This window comes from Bombyx mandarina, chromosome 04 (genome assembly GCF_030267445.1).
Source record: "Bombyx mandarina strain Sakado chromosome 04, ASM3026744v2".
Classification (NCBI taxonomy): Eukaryota; Metazoa; Arthropoda; class Insecta; order Lepidoptera; family Bombycidae; genus Bombyx; species Bombyx mandarina.
Genome location: NC_143211.1, coordinates 3,996,763 through 4,017,265, shown reverse-complemented (window position 1 = coordinate 4,017,265; position 20,503 = coordinate 3,996,763). Strand labels below are relative to the sequence as shown.

General features: G+C 38.0%; 1 protein-coding gene across 16 annotated transcripts in view; it reads left to right on the top strand.

Annotated features, from left to right (window-relative positions):
* Ndae1 (Na[+]-driven anion exchanger 1) overlaps positions 1–20,503 on the top strand; it is a 59,262-nt gene that overhangs the window by 33,181 nt on the left and 5,578 nt on the right. For 4 of the 16 annotated variants that reach the window (XM_089740467.1, XM_089740468.1, XM_089740469.1 and 1 more), the window contains 9 exons: positions 3,378–3,478; positions 14,560–14,670; positions 16,786–16,842; positions 17,249–17,728; positions 17,839–17,958; positions 18,185–18,259; positions 18,617–19,689; positions 20,030–20,182; positions 20,348–20,497. In XM_089740467.1, coding sequence (XP_089596593.1) covers positions 3,388–3,478; positions 14,560–14,670; positions 16,786–16,842; positions 17,249–17,728; positions 17,839–17,958; positions 18,185–18,259; positions 18,617–19,689; positions 20,030–20,182; positions 20,348–20,497 — 2,310 coding nt within the window. In that variant the 5' untranslated portion in view covers positions 3,378–3,387. The remainder of the gene's footprint in view (positions 1–3,377; positions 3,479–14,559; positions 14,671–16,785; positions 16,843–17,248; positions 17,729–17,838; positions 17,959–18,184; positions 18,260–18,616; positions 19,690–20,029; positions 20,183–20,347; positions 20,498–20,503) is intronic. The other 12 variants (XM_089740479.1, XM_089740481.1, XM_089740480.1 and 9 more) reach the window with 6 other exon arrangements.

Sequence of the window (20,503 nt, the reverse complement as noted above, 5' to 3'; positions counted from 1 at the left end):
TACATGTACATCGTCAGCGCTACCACCACCACTCTAACAAGAAATAAGAAATAAGAAGAAGAATTTCTTACAAACGAACACAGTACCGAACGTGATTGAAAGGCATAAATTATAAAATCACATGACTGATAAGTAATTCCTCGTTTTCCATGACCCAGTGCTTGCCGGTTGAACGACCCGGTTCCTAGTCACGTGAAGACCGCTTAGGACATTCGTAATTCATTAATTATTTAAAATGCAATATTTATGTTACAGCAACTAGACGACCTTGTCGCAGCCGGTTTAAAAATAGCAGAATATCCATGGTAACATTTTATGTTAATGTTGTCAGATCAAACAAAAGATATTATTAAAAATAAAAACTCTTCATTCCCTACAAATAGAAGCTTCCTCAGAAACATTAGATAATTACCTCTCTACTAATGAAAAAGGGTTATACAGTTTACTTTAAATTAAGTTCTCGAACATTCCCAGCGGTCTTAGAAAAACTCATTAATTTTCATAAAATTAGATTGTAGTAAGGGTTTTATGATTAGAGATATTTATGGATTTTCTGCCAAGTCAATGCCGTGTATATAGGAAAGTATTTTTTTTATTTCTTAGACGGGTGAACGAGCTCATAGCTCACCTGGTGTTAAGTGGTTACCGAAATTGGCAAACGTGAATACGAGATCGGTATCTCAATCGTTTAGTAATTACGCATATTAAGACTTTTTCAGATTAAATTTTTCTTTCATATTGGAAGTCATTAGTGAAGATGAGAAATGAAATACGTACTTAACAAATGTTCACGATTGACTTCCACGGTGAAGGAATAACATCGTGCATTAAAAATTAAACTCGCAAAATTATAATTTGCGTAATTACTGGTGGTAGGACCTCTTGTGAGTCCGCACGGGTAGGTACCACCGCTCCGTCTATTTTCTGCCGTGAAGCCGTAATGCGTTTCGGTTTGAAGGGTGGGGCAGACGTTGTGACTATACTGAGACCTTAGAACTATATCTCAAGGTGTGTGGCGCATTTACGTTGTAGATGTCTATGGGCTCCAGTAACCACTTAACACCAGGTGGGCTGCGAGATCGTTCACACATCTAAGCAATAAAAAAAATAAAAAAAGTCATGAAAAGGCAAAGGGGTGAAAGTGAAGTGTTTAGTGCAGAGCACATCTCTCTCTCATCATCTCTTGGTCAGAAGGCTATCCGAAGCCCACCTAGATGGCGCTGGCTAGGGTCGCAGAAGTCGAGCATCGCCTTCCACGACTTGTCGCTGCCAAGCTTTTTTTTTTTTTTTCCTACCTAAGCTGATAGCCTTGAGAGGCTATATCAGCGTAACCCTAACTTTTGTAGGTGAGCTCACGGGGCTCAAACCTGATGATGTTGCTAACACGAACCCTAGCAAGAGCCGTGCTTCGCAGAATCTACCACCGGATCGGAAACGCGACCCACTGAGAGCGAGAAACTCAGTGGGCTGTGTCTGAGAGTTAATTTACTCGTCGAGCCCTTCGTCGCAAGCGACGGGTTCGACGAGAACGGTGACCGGTGCTTGAAGTACCTAGAAGCACCGTTAGTGGATCGGGAGGATCCGAGATGACGTGTTTTGGGCGACGTCGACTGCTTTCCATTCTGTCCGCAGGATCGGGAATGTCTGCCAAGCATTCATGCCACAACACTCGGCAACGATAAGTCGTTTCCTATTTTCGCAACGAGGTTATGACGCCACCCTTCCCAGGCGGGGCAGACGACGACCGTGTGCTCCGCCGTGTCCAAGACGCAAACACAATGGTGACACTCTGCCGTCGACTTGGCTCTGATCCGATGCAGGAACTCACCGAAGCAACCATGCCCAATGAGCACCTGCGTGAGCTGGAAAATGAGGTGTCCTCTGTCACGATTCACGATTCACCCAATCCACAAGGAGCGGGCGAATCGCCTCGACGGCCCTACCCTACGGTTTATTTTATACAAAAGCTTAGGTCTTTTATTTATCGATTGAGGCACTACGAAGTCTGCTGGGTCAGCTAGTACACAATAAATAATCTAAAGAAATAATTAAATAATGTTATGAAATTTTATTAGGTATTATTTCACTTAAACTAATCCATACGAGGAATGATAAGAACAAATACGAGGAATGATATCTAAATAATTTCCAATAGAAATCGATCATTAATTTCGTTTTATGCGAGTCCCTAATTTGTTTGTATATCGTTTTCTATCCCTCTCGATTTTGTTGGAATCTCTTTTTCAACGAAAGAGATTTTTTTAATAACATATCCCGACGTAAACCCAACTAAATTCTCAATAGTTAGTCGGTTTTGTCAAATTTACTCTTTGCCTCAGATAAGTGATTCAATTTATGTTCACTCTAAATTACATTTCCAAGTAAACCGGAGACCGTAATTTAAACTATAAAAGTTAAATCCTTATTTTTCCAAGTAAAACTCGGATTCAATCTTTGCCGACGCCGGGAGAAGTTCCCTAGATCTGTAACTTTATTTATCGACTGAACTTTTCCATAATAATATAACAGCGAGCTTGCTCTATTTTTGGTTTTCCTTAACTGCATCTGAAATCACATAATATACTCTGTAAACTTTATGGAAACGAGAAAAGATAAATCGTTTCCTTAGCAATAGATTGCGGATTGGCTTTTACCTAGTATTGCAGATGTTCATAAGGACTCTATTTACCGTCCATTGGGAAGTTAGCTCGTCAATCTGGTTGGTTGACATCTTAACACTGTGCAGGCAATGATTATGTTTTCCAAACTAATGCTTAATGGGTTCTTATAAGTATTTTCATACTGCAATATCACTCATACAAGTAATGTTTGAGAATGAAAAATAGAAAATCTTCATAAAGGTTGAAATATCGGGCTATTATTTGCGATCAAATGAGTTGGGATCCTTGTGAAAAACAATAATTATAATACTACAAAAAATGTACTATTTTTTAACTTTATATTAACAATAAAACCTCTAAAAGCAGTGCATTCGTATCTAGCGATGCATCAGTATTCTAATCCCACTTGCACGTACCAATTTTTCTAATGAAATACGTACTTAACAAATGTTCACGATTGACTTCCACGGTGAAGGAATAACACGTGTAGTAAAAATCAAACCAGTAAAATTAAATTTTGCGTAATTACTGGTGGTAGGACCACTTGTGCACGGGTGGGTACCACCACCCTGCCTATTTCTGCCGTGAAGCACTAATGTGACCTTAGAACTTATATCTCAATGTGGGTGACGGCACTTACGTTGTAGATGACTATGGGCTCCGGTAACCGCTAAACACCAGGTGGGCCGTGAGCTGGCCACCCAACTAAGCAATAAAAAAAATGTGTAAATTGTACAAATTTCTTGTTGCCCACAGACCTTGGAACATGGAGACGAGAGCTGATGATGAGGAAGCCCCGACCGACCCAGCAGCCAGGAAACAAACGTATCACGATTACACAGAGCAAGATTTTGAAGGTAAGCTTCATATGCTGGATGGTGCTATATATATTTTTGCAGAAACCAAAGCACCTATTTTCTTCTTTATATTTTCATAGGTTTTTCCAGTGGTGGGCTCAAAAACCTGACGATGTTGCTAAAACGAACCCTAGCAAGAGCCGTGCTTACGAAGGGCTCGCCGAGTAAATTAACCCACAGACACAGCCCACTGAGCTTCTCGCCGGATCTTCTCAGTGGTCGCGTTTCCGATCCGGTGGTAGATTCTGCGAAGCACAGCTCTTGCTAGGGTTCATGTTAGCAACATCGTCAGATTTGAGCCCCGCGAGCTCAAATACTAGTTAAGGTTACGCTTATATGGTATCTCTAGACACTCATTTAGGTAGGAAAAAAAAAAGACATAATTAAAATTACTTTTGTCTACTGTTACTTCAGTCGTGCAATTTTTTTTTATAGCCCGTCTAGGTGGATGAGCTCACAGCCCACCTGGTACAACGTAAATGCGCCACCCACCTTGAGATATAAGTTCCAAGGTGCCAAATATAATTGCAACGGCTGCCCCACTCTTCAAACCGAAACGTATTACTGCTTATTATATATATAAAAAGTATATTATTATATATATATATAAAATACGTTCCTCATGCCTCATCATGCGGAAACTTGGACACTGACGGCAGGGCTGGCCCATAAGTTAAGAGTCGCACAGCGGGCGATGGAGAGAGCTATGCTAGGTATTTCTCTAAGGGACAAAATCCGGAACGAAGAAATTCGACGGAGAACCAAAGTCGACGACATAGCTCTCAAAGCTAGAAGGCTGAAGTGGCAATGGGCCGGTCACATCTGTCGAGCCAGCGACGCCAGGTGGGGGAGGAAAGTCCTCGAATGGAGGCCACGGATGGGGACAAGGAGCGTGGGGCGTCCTCCAACCAGGTGGACTGACGACTTAGTGCGCACGGCGGGAAGTCGTTGGATGCGGAAGGCGGAGGACCGCATTATGTGGAAGGCATTGGGGAAGGCCTATGTTCAGCAGTGGGCAGATAAAGGCTGATGATGATGATGATGATGATGCCTCATCACAAGTAAATACTTTTTTGTGTGTTTGCTTTTTATTATTCCTCCATTACTTCTACTCTGGAAATCGCGGGAACATGTACATTTGTATGAATTGGTACCTTGACTGCGCCTGAAGACTTAACTAGGGCATATGGCGTGTTACGCAGAAAAGATCACACCTAAAAAAAATGTTTGAAAGTTTCAATTTAACAATTTCCTAAGCTCCAAAAGTTCGGCTCCTATTAAGCAAGTACTCTATTAACGAAATCTTGATTTGCATTAACATTCAGACGACAACGTTTGGAACAATCGAAGCATTTATAAGGATTCCTTTTAAATGGAAATATATATTGTATGTACCAGCGCTGGTTTCGATGCGAGTCACGTCTTGAGGGGAAATGATTGTAGATGCTTTATACCTGTGATATTTTTTGAAGTCTAAATCTAGAGAATTAGGAGGAAAATTGTAATTAAAATTGTAATTAAATTTGCAGTCTTGTAGTGAAATGTATTTTATCAGAATGTGTCTGAGCTTATTTTTTACTATCGCAACTCAACTACTTTCGTCCTTTATTTACAGTTGCATCAATGTTTCTTAATCAACAAATCTAATAACAAGATTTATTTATAGTTCAATATTGATTAGCATGCTTTTTAACGTTTGCATACTCTTTTATTGCATAGATACGTGAACGAGCTTATATCCCACCCGATGTAAAGTGGTTACCAGAGCCTTACGTTTTTTTTTAACGCTGGGGAATCCATTTACAGATACCCGATCGAGGGGGGTTTACCAGAGCCTACAGACATCACATGAGAAACACGAGCCCGAAGTCTCACAAACAAACAAACTACAGTTATGTTTATAGAAGTTTCAAGGTGCCTGTGTAGAATTTTAATAATAAGCATTGTTCTCATTTTCTCATGAAATGAACGCAATCCGATAAACCTCACGTTTCCATTTCCCCCTCGATCAAACTGTCACTGAATTACCTAGCGTCGTGGAGGGAACGGTTCGAACTGCAACATAATTAGGTCAGGGGGACGGCACTAGGTTCGTTCGAGACTTGTCGATATTTTAATTCTATCAATTACTCGATTAAATGAGATTCGCTCACATCATTTAGTGCCGCTACAATTAGAACACAGAGCTGGAATTATGATACATAAAGGCTTTTCAATTTATATTTTTAATCAATTAAGCTTTCGATATAGGTTGTCCACTATTTTCGCTATCAAATTAACAAGACATACAGGTGATAGAGCATGATTCCACACGGCTCGATTGCATTCCACATTGAAGAAAACATGAATAGAAACATGTTATTTCTTGAGTCCATATTCACTTCGTAGTTTGAGGATTCTGGAACCATTCGGAATGGAGACGCGACGGCATCCGAAATGCATCTACATGAAAGTCTCTAGATATAGTGGGCATGCGTCGTATACAGGGACTATCTGTATTTAGCCTTAAAAGACTGATGCATTCAACCACAACCAATATCGAGTGGGTTGAGTGGGGTGAGAAGAGCATGCATACAATTTTTTTTTAAACAATATGAATTTAAAATTCTTCATCGAAAGACTTGACTAAGGATTGTGTTCAAAAAAACCAAAACATTATGAGACTCGACATATCTTAACAGAGACTTAATTGAAAAACATATAGTAGTTTAAGGATAGCTTACTACAGGATATTTTAGTCATAATGGTTCACGTCGAAAGTCCTTTGAATGCTTTACTTAACACATTGACTGCCGCCTAAGTCACCGGTGCCCTACGCGGCGCACTGAGTGAATTTGTCGATTTCTGTTACTAAGCGCCTGGATTACCTAACTTCGCCTTCTTTTGTATGTTAATGTGTGTTATATTCTGTTAGGTCACTTAGAAAAAGATTCAGCCTCAGTATCTTCAGATTCATCTTTCCCAGAATCTACTAGAAATTCTGGCACCTTAGTAAGAAGGATCGAAGAGAGAAATCTATATAATTACTTCAGTGCGCCGCGTAGGGCACCGGTGACCTACATGGCAGTCAGCGTGTTAAACAGACCATTTTATGTTGTCTAAATAAACTATTAAGCGAAAGTAGTTCTTATTAGATTCGGATTGCAAAGAAAAATCATTCTCAATTCATGACTCCCATGACTCCCATGTGGCAGGACCTCTTGGGAGTCCGCACGGGTAGGTGCCACCACCCCGCCTATTTCCGCCGTGAAGCAGTAATGCGTTTCGGTTCGAAGGGTGGGGTAGCCGTTGTAACTATACTGAGACCTTAGAACTTATATCTCGAGGTGGGTGGCGCATTTACGTTGTAGATGTCTATGGGCTCCAGTAACCACTTAATACCAGGTGGGCTGTGAGCTCGTCCATCCATCTAAGCAAAAAAAAAAAAATTTGCAAGACTAGTTCAAGGTCAAACGCGTCACTTGCCATTTTTTTCGTTTGTTTGTTTACAATAATCTTGAGCGACGGTAATTGTGTGGAGTTACCGTTAAGTGCAGGTCATTGACAATGTCAAGAAATAATTTCAAGTGCTGTTCTTAACTCAAATAATTAAACAATTAATTTCTTTAAAGATTGCAATGACTCGATTACGACATAATATCGATCGTTTTAAATCATTCAAATGAACTAGTTCGAAATAGTTCGAATCAAATTAGTGTATCAGTATGACATTATATTGTATTATTAATGTTTGATATGACGTCAGTTGTTGAGGAGAGAGAAACAATTGTATCGATATGTGGACATTTTCAAAAAACCAACCCTAATATCTCGTGCAAAAACTAGAACAGTAGATTGTCCAATGTTTATATTTGAACGAGATTATTTATCGTATTTATTATTTACTTACGGTCTAACTGAGAGAATGATATCGCTAAAACACTACTTATCTATCACAAGTGTAGTATTAGCAAGTAAGAACAGGGCGTAAAAAAATAGGCTGTACTACAGTAGAATCCGCTGAAGAAAAAAAAACGTGTGGCACTCGGGAACTGCCGCGATAAAGCTTTTGCATAGCATTTTTTTATCAACTTATGCAATTATAATTAGACAATGATAATTTAATATTAAAACAATAATAAAACAAGACCACGCTATATTAAACATTAATAAAAGCAAAACCTTAACTGTCCCTTTCACACTCATAAGCTAGACCGCGCGAGAGAGAGATGGGCAGACTTTTCATGATGCGCATGCAGTGTGACGTTACACCACGCGCTTATTCACAAACACTACAAGCGCAACGTGTGAATGTGTTGAACGCAAGCTACATGGTAGGCGGAGTGAGAGGCGTTAGGTTTTATTCGTTACGGAATTTCATGATTCGGTCGCCGCGCTCAAGGCCCGCGATAAAAGCTATGCAATAGCTTAAATTTTTTTTTTTCTATACTAAGAATAGGTATAACAAAACATTTATCATGTTACATAGAAAATAATTAGGTAATTTAAACGACTGTCGACTGTTAATATATCAGAACGTATCCTCACATCGTAAATGATGTCTAAATTTACAAGAATTCTAGACACAGAAAAGTAGTGTTCACAATATCCATCACACAAAATCAATCAATAAATTTGAATTCACCTAAACTACGTAGCTTATAGACAATTGTATAAATCAAAATTAGATCTGAAGCCGTTGCAAAACCTCACATTTTCATCAAAAACTCATTTCGGATTTTCATAAAAACCACAACATTTGCATTTATCTATCTATGTACGAGTCACAAAGCTTTTAATTATAAAGTTTTTAATGGAACCACGAAATTAGACGGCGATATATTAATAATGCATGCTGTTAGAATCGACTTCAACATATTTAACTTCCAACATATTTATGTATATTTTTTTTTTGTTTGGAAAATTATTTTCTTTTATTACATAAAATGTACGTTTATTGATTCCAATAGTAATATAGGGATTCACTAGTTTTTTTTTTTTATTTGGGTGGACGATCTCACAGCCCACCTGGTGTTAAGTGGTTACTGTAGCCCATAGACATCTACAACGTCAATGTGTAGTGATTAGGTAGTTTTCTGTTGAGGAAAAAAACGTATAGGTGTGTCGTTGAACAATTTTGTATCGAAGTATCCTTTAAAAATAATTTCACTAAAACGAGACTTTGTACAGCGTTTTACGACAAAAGAGGCCACAGGCTTTTGACTTTCCTACCTGAAGGGACCAATAACAAAGTCAATAGCGCGCGTAATCTAGTTAACTATCCAGCGCTTTATTTAACATTTTGCCTACAGTATTCATTTTAAGTAAGAGAAGTTTTTTAATTACTATAACTATAGTATAGTATGACTAATAAACTTATTGTCAATCACTGTAGACTGATCACCATCCGCTGTGATCGTTGTCAATTATATGAACAGTCTAGTATTTTATTCAGTTTTTGCGAATACTAAACATTTTTAATAACTTTTACTGTTTAATCTAGCGTTTTTTATTGTCATTATTTCAGACCTTTCGAATGATTCAGTTTTCGTGGTATTAATCGAAATTTGAATGTCAATAAAAAAAAATTGAATGGCAATAAAAAAAAAACGTGCTAACTAACTATCGTCACGTTGCGTGCGTGCCGCCAAATTGATAAAAAGCGCGATCTTCGATTCCTTAAAATAATGAATATAAGCTTCTTTTTTTATTGTCCTTGTAGGCAGACGAGCATACGGCTCACCTGATGGTAAGTGGTTACCGTCGCCCATGTACTTCAGCGATGCCAGGGGCAGAGCCAAGCCGCTGCCTACCGTTAAAACCGCTCTTATCTATTGAAGACATAACTTCGTTAAATAACACAGTGAATTTTGAATCCACAAATGTAATATATAAAAATATCGTCTAAATATACCTACATAGTAAGAATTGCCGTCTAAAACATTTGTAAAACGTACGTCTTTTATCCTCTTACGGTGGAAGCTTCTTCAAAGTCAGCTTTTAAGGTTAAGTACATACTGACCTTCTGTATACGATAGAAGCTTGCCTTGTAAATAGGCTAGCGCGAAAGGGACTTGTTTTTGAAGAGCTGCGTCGGGTCATGATCAAGGAAAATGTACGAAAACTGACTTGAAGTTTGTTTACTATACTTTAGATGTTTAATTAGGTGTGTGGTAGAACAGTACCGCATAATCTTTGAATCGATTTCAAACAAATGAGATGGACTTGAGAATGTGAGGCAGCGTTCACTGAGTAGAATACTGCGATCACCGATCAGCTATTACTGGTGGTAGGGTGTATTGTAGCCCTCACGGGTAGGTCCAGCATTCAGCTTAAATCAACCGTGAAGCAGTAATGCGTTCTAGTTTGAATCTGTCGGGTCGTCGCCTCCCCTCACGGGGGCGCGGGATGGCACTCGGGGATTCCCTTCTGGCCGGGCTTGTAACTCCCTGCCTATCGAGGCAGGGGTCATGAGCTGCAGGTTTAAGTAATGTTCTCTCTTCTCTTTTCTTCTTCTTTTGAGAAAAGGGACACCTGAAAAAAAGTGCCATTCATAAGGGGCCTTCTGTGAGCTCGCACCGGTAGGTGACACCAGCCTACCTATTTCTGCCGCGAAGTAGTAATGTGTTCTAGTTCGAAGGAAAGGGTGGCTGTTTAGTATAGAACTGAGACATAGAACTTATACCTTGAGACATAATTCTCAAGTGGCTGGTGGCATACACTTTGATGTCTACGGGCTCCGCTAAATACTCAGCTCGTTGGCTTTAGCATAAAATAAAATATATTAATTTAAAAAAATATTCTTTTAAAAAAACTCATGTTATCAATTTAAAGCTGAAGACACATTTTTTTTAGTAAGCGATAATTATCTCTTGTCTAAAGCAGCGCTTAAAATAGATAAGAAATTCGTTTCCACTTAAAACTGAATAGAATAATTTTTTCAGACTTACAGAGACAGAATTTATTCAAACATCGTTACATTCGAATAAAAAATTTAAAATCTAATTATTACTTTTTGTAAACCTAAAACATTTTTAATTAATATAACAAATACCAACTTAAAAGTTCTTGCTATTCTCAACCGTTTCATTAAACGGCTTATGAGCTTTAAAGCCCATGTTTGTGTAGCCTACAAAGGTACTAAGCTTACTCAATTTAATAGCGTAGATGCGATGTTTCAAAGGCGAACGTAAATTCCGTATGACATAGTAAACATGATAATAGAAAAAGTAATTTTAGCTCCAACTAGAGGTCCCGCAGTAGTCGAAATTCGACTATAATTAATTGGAATTGTAAGTTTGTACACTATTATGATTGTATTTTCAACGCCAAGACTACACTATAGAAAAATATTAATAAAGACAAACAATATTTAATCTATTCTCAATTTGACCACAGACGACAAGAACAAAAGTTTGACAATAAATAAATAGTATGCATGCGTGTGTATCAAATACATAGTAGTGTGTGTGTGATGTTTTCTTTATTGATTTAATGTATCTTTTATGCATTATAATAAAAAAAAATAGCATCGTGCACTTCTTCTCTATATTCTCTATTAGTGTGAAAAATTTTATTCTCCTCCGTCCGCGCAATTTTCGTAAAAAGGGATACAAAGTTTTTGCTTCACGTATTAATATATAGATTACGCGAAAGTAACATTGTCATTACCGGAATACGGCCTATATTACATTGTATTGGGGTTTGCGCATTACATTCTTTGCTTTTCTCAAGGTTTTATACAATCGTTTGTAGAATAGGTAGGTATACCAATAAATACACAAAGACAGAACAATTCGGTAGCAAATTCTGCTAAGTTTGTTAACAACTTTCTTTTTTTAATTAATAGCTATTGATGATTTTTAGTGCTATAAATAATTATGCAATAGTCGTTTTTTTTTAAATACAAAACGCTACCAATTAAATTGCGTAAAAAGAAAAGCTATTTTTAAATAATATAGAAAATGTTGTACGTTAAATGAATCTTGAGGCGTCAGTGATTACGGTCGAATTTTAATAATTCAGTGAACACTGGTAAGTGAAGAAGACTGTAATTTCACTTTTTTTGTGTCTTATTTAATTTTGGGCTCAAAATTATTTATTTTACGTCTTTTACCGTAACCTTTTACGTCTTTGCTGTCACCAGTTTGAGTTGAAACTCTGTATCTGTGTATTACTTCTACAATTACTATGTATTATAATAATTTATGGATCTAGTCGGACGACGGAGTCAGAAGCCGGTCAGGTTTTGATTCATGCTTAATAATAAGGACTCACTTTATAATTTCTCTCTTTAAAATGCACGTCCCCGGATACTCCACTAGAAATTATGGAATGGAAGTTATTATTAATAAGGTATTGGATTTTCGCTACAGATGAGCTTCAACTTGTCTTCATATTGCAAAATGCTAATTCTCTGCTTAAATCGACGGCATGTCGTACCCAAATTGATGCCTGATAGCCATATTATAACCTTGTTGGGGTACATTGAAAAATCTGTACTTTTACAAGGTTTCTTTTTTGCTTACCTATCCGCTGGTGGCCTAAAGGGGTATTCCAGCTACCTTGAGGCTGGTAGGTGAGCTCACGGGGCTCAACCTGACGTAATTTACTAATACTGACCCAAAAGCAGTACTTCCACAGTAACCACCGGATCAAAATCGCGACCCACTGAGAAAATCCGGCGAGAAACTCAGTGGGTTTTTCTTATTCGCCAACATTAATATTCTATCATATTGACTAACAAGAACAGTTTTGTATTGAATTAAAATTGAAGACAGCACGGGCGAACTGTTTCTGGTGGCAGTCCCAGTTCATCGGAGCCTATAGACACAACGTTAATGCCGTCAAACCTTGAGGAATGAGATCTAAGCCTCGGATGTATCGTATAAAGGCTGTCCTACCTTTCAAAGCGCATTACTACTTCGCGGCAGAAATAGTTATGCTGCTTTTCAGTACAGATAGGCAAGATGGCGGTACCTGCCCGTGTGACAAAGACACCCACAAAACCAAATTTACTACGTTGACCCAGTGTTACAAATATATAGCAAAAACACATTTTGAAAGGACGCAGCACATAGTCAATTACATGTAAATTTATAGCAGCGGGCGCGACCGGATCACGTGTATTCACTTCTCAATATAGATGACACACCGATCAAATCGATCCGAATTCCCTCCTAGCGAACACTCGTTTTCAATTAAACTGGATCAACTATAATTAAGTTGGCGGGATTGAAAACGTTAAAATCGATAATTTCATTAAAAATACTTTCAGAGTCTCCTCTTTGTTTTTTTCCCTACCTTTTTTTTATTGCTTAGATGGGTGGACGAGCTCACAGCCCACCTGGTGTTAAGTGGTTACTGGAGCCCATAGACATCTACGACGTAAATACGCCACCCACCTTGAGATATAAGTTCTAAGGTCTCAGTATAGTTACAACGGCTGCCCCACCCTTCAAGCCGAAACTCATTACTGCTTCACGACAGAAATAGGCAGGGTGGTGGTATCTACTCTATTCCTCTAAAACAGTGAACGGAAAACATATACATCTGGTCGGGTAGTAGCTAGGATTTTATTATAAATATGTTGATGTGTGTACGCAACGTAGACGTCTGCCGTGATCAATATAAGTTTTTAAGACTACAATAAACAACATATCAATGGCAGATCTGGTCAATTACTTTCAAAATTTTATTTTATTAGTATTTTCCAAATTGTCTGCCACAAAGTAAAACGCGCGATAACGGTCTGCCATTCTTATTTTCCGATAATAATAATCATATATTTTCAAATTTCAAAACGGCAGACGTGATCAAATGGATTTAAAATCCGTCAAAAATCGATACCTGTCCTACCTGAGCGCTCGGCCCGTCGGCCACTTTGAGCTTAGTGAGTCCCCACCTCATGCATGGTAGGTATAGGGGTCTCAATGTACAAAAATTCAGGTCTGGTCAAATACATACAGGTATTCGCCCACGGGCTCTTGGGCTATTAGGTTAAGGCACTATTTGAGTTTTGCCCGGACGGGTAGGTGAGCTCACTGGCTCAGTCTGAGAGGATTTGCTAACACTAGCCACAGCAAGAGCAGTGCTTCGCAGAATTGACCACCGGAATTTCGTTATCACTAGACATTCCGATGTTTCAGATATTTCATATTATCGGTGGTCACGCTCTCTAATAAGATTTTATTTCTCTACAACTTAAGCTGGACTTCAAACTCACTTATCGAAGTTCAAAAAGAAAAACTTCAGCGTTGCTTCTTTATTTACTTATAGTCAACGTAAGTTGTTTTAAAACAGAACAAGACGTCTAAATTGAATATCAAGAAAGCTGGCTGAATTCTTATTAATTTGTATTACATTTTGCATTTGAATTTATATTTATAATCCTATTTTATCTTTCTGAATATTTGATCTTTCCTATGGTAGATATGGATTCCTATGATATTTCCTATCTACCTAGGTTTTACCATATAATTACGATATGTTTTGAAGGCCATAAAAGAGCATAAGCATTATTAATCGACGATACATATTTAGGAAATGTAATGAAAATTAAAACCGTAGTTTGAACAAAAGATTGTCCATTTTATTTGGTCGGGCCTTTGAAATTCATGGATTCGTGAATAGAATGCAAATCGTGACCGACGAACTCCATTCACCCGGACGAGAGGAAGACTACAAATTTACTGCTTAATTCAGTATCAGACATGCCTTTGAAATTATTAAACTTTATCACCAAACATGAGGTACATAAATAGGTATTGCGGGAATAGCCAATAAAATGTTTTTTATTATTTAATAGTTAGATTACGAAACTTAGATATTTTTTTTGCTTAGATGGGTGGAAGACCCACCCACCTGGTGTTAAGTGGTTACTGGAGCCCATAGACATCTACGACGTAAATGCGCCACCCACCTTGAGATATAAGTTCTATGGTCTCAGTATAGGTACAACGGCTGCCCCACCCTTCAAACCGAAACGCATTACTGCTAGACGGCAGAAATAGTCAGAGTGGTGGTACCTACCCGTGCGGACTCACAAGAGGTCCTACCACCAGTAAAATTTCTATTAGACAAAAATGTATCTTTGTTCTCAGGCCATCGAGCCCACACAGTTTTCGTGGGTGTACACGTGCCCGCCCGCAGACACTCCCACAGGAAACACAAACACCACCACCGCAACGGGGAGAAGGAGAGCGAGAAACCAGGTAACCAAACAAAATAACGCAAATAAATAGCATACAAGCAAACGTATATGATTTTTATTGCCCTCGTAGGCAGACGAGCATACGGCCCACCTGATGATGAGTGGTTACAGTCGCTCATGGACATCAGCAATGCCAGGTACAGAGCCAAATCGCTGCCCATGCTACTTATATTATTATGATCTCATGTCAATATTAGAAGAACATGTTGGATAATTTATTTTTGAACAAGCTTTTAAATAAATAACTTTATGTTTGAAGAAACTGTAATTTATTTATTGAATTCACCATTAGAGAGATGTGTGATTGAGGTTTACCATTTTCGCTTTTAAGACCACGATGGTAACCGATGGTAACCGATGAAAGGCGATTGCATGCAGCAGAGATACGAATGTTGCGATGGATGTGTGGAGTAACGAGAATGGATAGAATACGAAATGAATATGTTAGAGGAAGTCTGAAAGTGGCACCTGTGACAGAGAAGCTGAGGAGTGCGCGTTTGGGATGGTATGGACATGTAATGAGACGAAATGAAAATGAGGTTGGTAAGAGAGTGTTAACTATGAATGTAGAAGGATATAGAGGAAGAGGTAGACCTAAGAAATGGATGGATTGCGTGAAAGACGATATCGGTAAGAGGGGAGTGAGCGAAGAAATGGTATATGATAGAAGAGTATGGAAGGAGAAAACATGTTTGCGCCGACCCCAGGTGACTGGGAGAAGGGCAGGATAATGATGATGGTAACCGATGGTAAGTACCACAGCCCTGCCTATTTCTACCGCGACGGCTTGACGGGTGGAAAATTCGGTATATACTATACAATGAAGACTTGACCTAATGACTCAATATAAGTTTTTATAAAAAATAAAGAGTAAGGCAGCCTCCTGTCTATTTCTTTAATTTTTTTCAATGTCTTTTTATAAGTATTTAATCATGATTAAAAGTGTACGATTGGTTTTGGACAACCACCGCAGATTTATTGCCAAAGGGCTGCCAACAAATTTCCCAATTTTACAAATTGATTGAATTAAATATGAGTTCTCCGTTTCCAAATTCACTGAACATCATGGATGAACTCCCACAAACACAATTGGCTTTTTGAAGAAAACAAATTTGGTATGCGGTTTCCGTTTTCCCATTACGTAATTTTTGCCTTTGCTTGCGTAAAAAAAAGAAAACATTCAATACAAATAAAAAGTTTTTCTACTTTTTTATATGCATATGAGTTTTTGTATTTTCTTTTTCGTATTCTGTATACTCGTAGTATTTGGTTGTTGAAACTTTATTGAGTAATAACGGTGATCAAATTCGTTCTTCAATGAAGGTTCTTGACGCCCTCATCGTATGATGGATAATGTCGAATTGTTTCTTTAAATGAGTAAATGATTTTATATTATGTATTTAGGGACGGTTCCAAAGCGTGGCCAGCATTATCTATTATCTCTATATATAAAAATGAATTGCTGTTCGTTAGTCTCGCTAAAACTCGAGAACGGCTGGACCGATTTGGCTAATTTTGGTCTTGAATTATTTGTGAAAGTCCAGAGAAGGTTTAAATTGTAGATAAATATGAAAATGCTCGGAATTAAATAAAAATAACAATTTTCTTTTTTTTATCGATTAAGGCACTACGAAGTCTGCCGGGTCAGCTAGTTCAGCTATAATAATTCGTAACCAAAAATATTTTTGAGAAAAATGATTTTCTCCTCTCACCCACTACAGAATTTTATTCTAATATGTGTTTTTCTATATGCTTCCGGGTCTTAAACACAGGGTAGGGCCAAACAGAAGCCAGTTACCAGTTATACCAGTTTTATAGTTATTAAAAATGTATTTTGGTACTAGCTCAGTGTGGAGCACGAACGACTTCCACGTTTAACTGTCTTATAATAAAATCAAATCAAAACAAAATCTAGAAATTAATTATTACTGAAATGAGCCCAAATTACCGATGTTCGAATCTCGTGCTTGTTTCTAGATCGAAGCGTAGACGGAATGGTGGAATTACTGTTATGACAAATTTCAAAATGGCGTCTCGTGTTAAGTGACGTTTCTAGATATTCATAGACTACCTACAATTAAAAAATAAAGATCTCAAATACCATTGATATCCTTAGGGCCCCCGATAATGTCTCGCGTCAGAAGATTGAGCGTTACGGACGACGGAGAAACATGTAAGAATTAGAAAGATTAACATCAGCTGCCGTTTCTTCTAAGCCCTCTTATGTTTTAAACTGTCATTCCATTGTTATGATCTTTCAAGGATTTCGACGACTTCATTCGTGACATACGCATGTTATTCACCCTGTTTCGCTTGTGGTTCTATAGATGTTGCTCTAGATTTTTGTTGGAATTTACACACATTTTCTGTACTTGCATTGTTCTCCTTACGTAATGATTTTTAAAGTTTGAACCGACGATTGAATTAAATAACTCATAAACATAATAATTCAAGATTCGAAACCGGGTAATTGTGTTATTGGTTGAATTTCTTTGCACTTTAAATTTTATAGTGTCATTTATTTTTGATATCTTCCTGAGGGTATAATTTAGAGAAAAAAAAATACTTCTGTATTCCAGTGACTCCACCAGCACAGAGAGTGCAGTTCATACTTGGCGAGGATGTCGATGATAGCACACTTGAATCTCATCCTTTATTTTCCGAAATGGAGGAATTGGTCAAAGAGGGTGACGAACTGGAATGGAAAGAGACAGCTCGGTGGATCAAATTCGAAGAAGACGTCGAAGAAGGGGGCAATCGTTGGTCTAAGCCACACGTTGCCACTTTATCATTGCATTCGCTTTTCGAGCTCCGCAGCCTGATCCTAAACGGCTCTGTTATACTGGATATGGAAGCTAGTTCACTAGAACAGGTAGCGGATAATGTATTGAACAGCATGGTGAACGATGGGTCGCTTGGATATGACTCTAGGGAAAAAGTTAAGGATGCACTGCTAAGACGTCACAGACATCAACATGAAAGACGAAACCATAATATGTCTAGGCTACCTCTAATTAGATCGCTGGCCGACATTGGCCGCAATCACTCCTCTTGTAAAAGTAAGTTTCTTTGGTTATTAAAATAAATATGTCTTAGTTTCTTTAACTTCTATTTGTTTTACGATTTCTTTTTTTAAATTAATATGGAAGGTATTGTGGGGTGAACTCAGATTTTCAGGATGGTGGCTCTCGACGCTCCAGTTCGAGGAGTTGTCGAGGGTCCACCTCATCACCTCACACGGCTCTACTCCAGGCAGCCGACGAAAGAGGCTGCTACCTAGCTGTTCCAGGTTAGCTAAGCGTGAAAATGGTAAAAACTGTGTGAATATTGGCTCACTCAATTCACAGCCTCGGTTCTCACAATGATAGAAGTGCACCCACTTGGCTAATATAAATTTTGTAAATATTATAATTGTAAATATTTGTTTGAAGATGGTTTAATATAATACGTAAGATTATGTATGTTCGGACGGATTTAATTTGAAAACTTCTTGAATATTGGTCTTTATATTACAGTGGAAGAAGGCGGTACAGGAAGTGGAAATTCTCACAAAGGAGAATTCAGTCGTTTCCTAGGCATCCCTAACGCGGGTAACCGCTTATCCTCTTCGATGTTCTTTCTTTTGTATTGTTTAATTGTTTATTTTGCATTTTGCCATCCAATTCAGTACTTATCAGTTTCAGTACTGCTTTTTCTGTCTACGATTTGTGAAATTATAGGTGTAATTTCAAAATTATTTTCTTCAGTCCCAATTCAATACAATAATCCGTTATTAAAATCTGCATTACATTTGTATCGTGATATAAATATCATCATAATGCTATTGTATTCGTTTGTATGATAATTTAACAAGCTTGATTAACATTTATTTGCAATTTTAAGCCAGCCACTGAATGTTATGTTTCTGCTTCTGTTGCGGTTTTATGAAACTCAAGTTTATGTTTTAGGTGGTGCCAGCGACGAAGGCATGGTAAAGAGTCCAAGCAGCGTTTCAATGAATCGCCATCAGAGTACAGGCGATCTCCACTTGAACGGAGATATAAATCATAAGTGTAATTTAAATTTTATGAGAAAAATTCCACCCGGAGCGGAAGCCTCCAATATCTTAGTTGGAGAAGTTGATTTTCTTGAAAAAACATTATCAGCATTCGTAAGACTTAAAACCGGAACCATCATGGGTGATTTAACAGAAGTACCAGTCCCGACCAGGTTTATGTTCGTTCTATTAGGACCCCCAAACAGCAATTCGAGTTTTCATGAAATTGGCCGTGCTATGGCCACATTGATGTCCGATGAAATATTTCACGAAGTCGCTTACAGAGCTAAAAAGAGGGATCATTTATTAGCTGGCATAGATGAATTTCTCGATGCTGTCACGGTTTTACCACCAGGTGAGTGGGACCCGGCCATCCGTATAGAACCACCAGCAGCTATACCCTCGCAAGATCCTCGGAAACGTCCTAATGATAATCCTAAAGATGAATTAGACGAAGAAGAAGAAGAGCAAAAGCAAAGAGAAGAGTCAGGATTAGCAAGAACAGGACGATTATTCGGTGGCCTTATAAATGATCTTAAAAGAAAAATGCCATGGTATTGGTCAGACTTCAAAGACGCTTTAGCTCTACAATGCATTGCCTCGTGGATATTTTTGTATTTTGCATGTCTATCACCCATAATAACTTTTGGCGGACTACTTGGCGAGGCGACTGGAAAGAATATGGCAGCAATGGAGTCTTTAGTATCAGGATTTGTCTGTGGAATGGGCTATGGTTTCTTTTCCGGACAACCGTTAACGATTTTGGGCTCGACGGGGCCCGTATTGGTTTTTGAAACGATTGTATTTGAATTTTGCAGACAAATAGGTTGGAATTATATGTCGTTTAGATTTTGTATTGGGACGTGGATCACGGTTATTTTGATCATATTGGTCGCGATCGACGCAAGTGCACTTGTTTGTTACATAACAAGATTTACAGAGGAAAATTTTGCCACATTAATAGCCTTCATTTTCATTTATAAGGTAATTACTCGTTATTTTGAATTTTACTATCACTGATAACAGATTAGCGACGGACACTTAGCTATAGAGAACTTATACCCAGACCCTGAATAACAAAGGTCTGTACATGCGCTAAAATAGCCTATCAATTGCTTGTATATTTTGTGTTTGACAAATTCTTATTATTTCTTATTTTCTCACTTTTGAACAGATTTTTTAATTTTGTTCTATGACCGGCTGTATTTTTAAAGATAGGATTTATGAAAGAAAAAAAAGATGGAGTATCCGCTTCACAATTAGTGGGTTTTCCTCTGCTAAAAGAAGTAAATTATTACGCTATTAAAAATAACGCTTATTACAGGCAGTTGAAAACGTTATATCTATAGGAAAGAAATATCCTATGAAGACACGCGCCGACGAAGGCTTCAATTACGAGTGTTATTGTTTACCAACCAATTATTCTAGAGTACCGGAGCAATTTAATTGGTCCACTGTTGATAAGGAGGCTTGTCAGGTACATGTAGTAATTACTTATTACGCAATCTAGTAGGACTTACCACAATGATAGGAAAAAATATAGAACTTGCATTAGAAAGAACAATAGAAGAGTAGTATTATATTTTGATGTTGTTCGTGCAGCGCATCAACATCAAGAATACAATTAAAAAATGTTTTTCAGTTAAACAATGGAACGCTAACGGGAGAAGGATGCCATACAAAGGAATATGTACCAGACGTTTTTCTGATGTCCATAATACTGTTTCTAGGAACGTTCACAATTTCAATTATATTAAAGGACTTTAAAAACTCACTATTCTTTCCATCGAAGGTACGT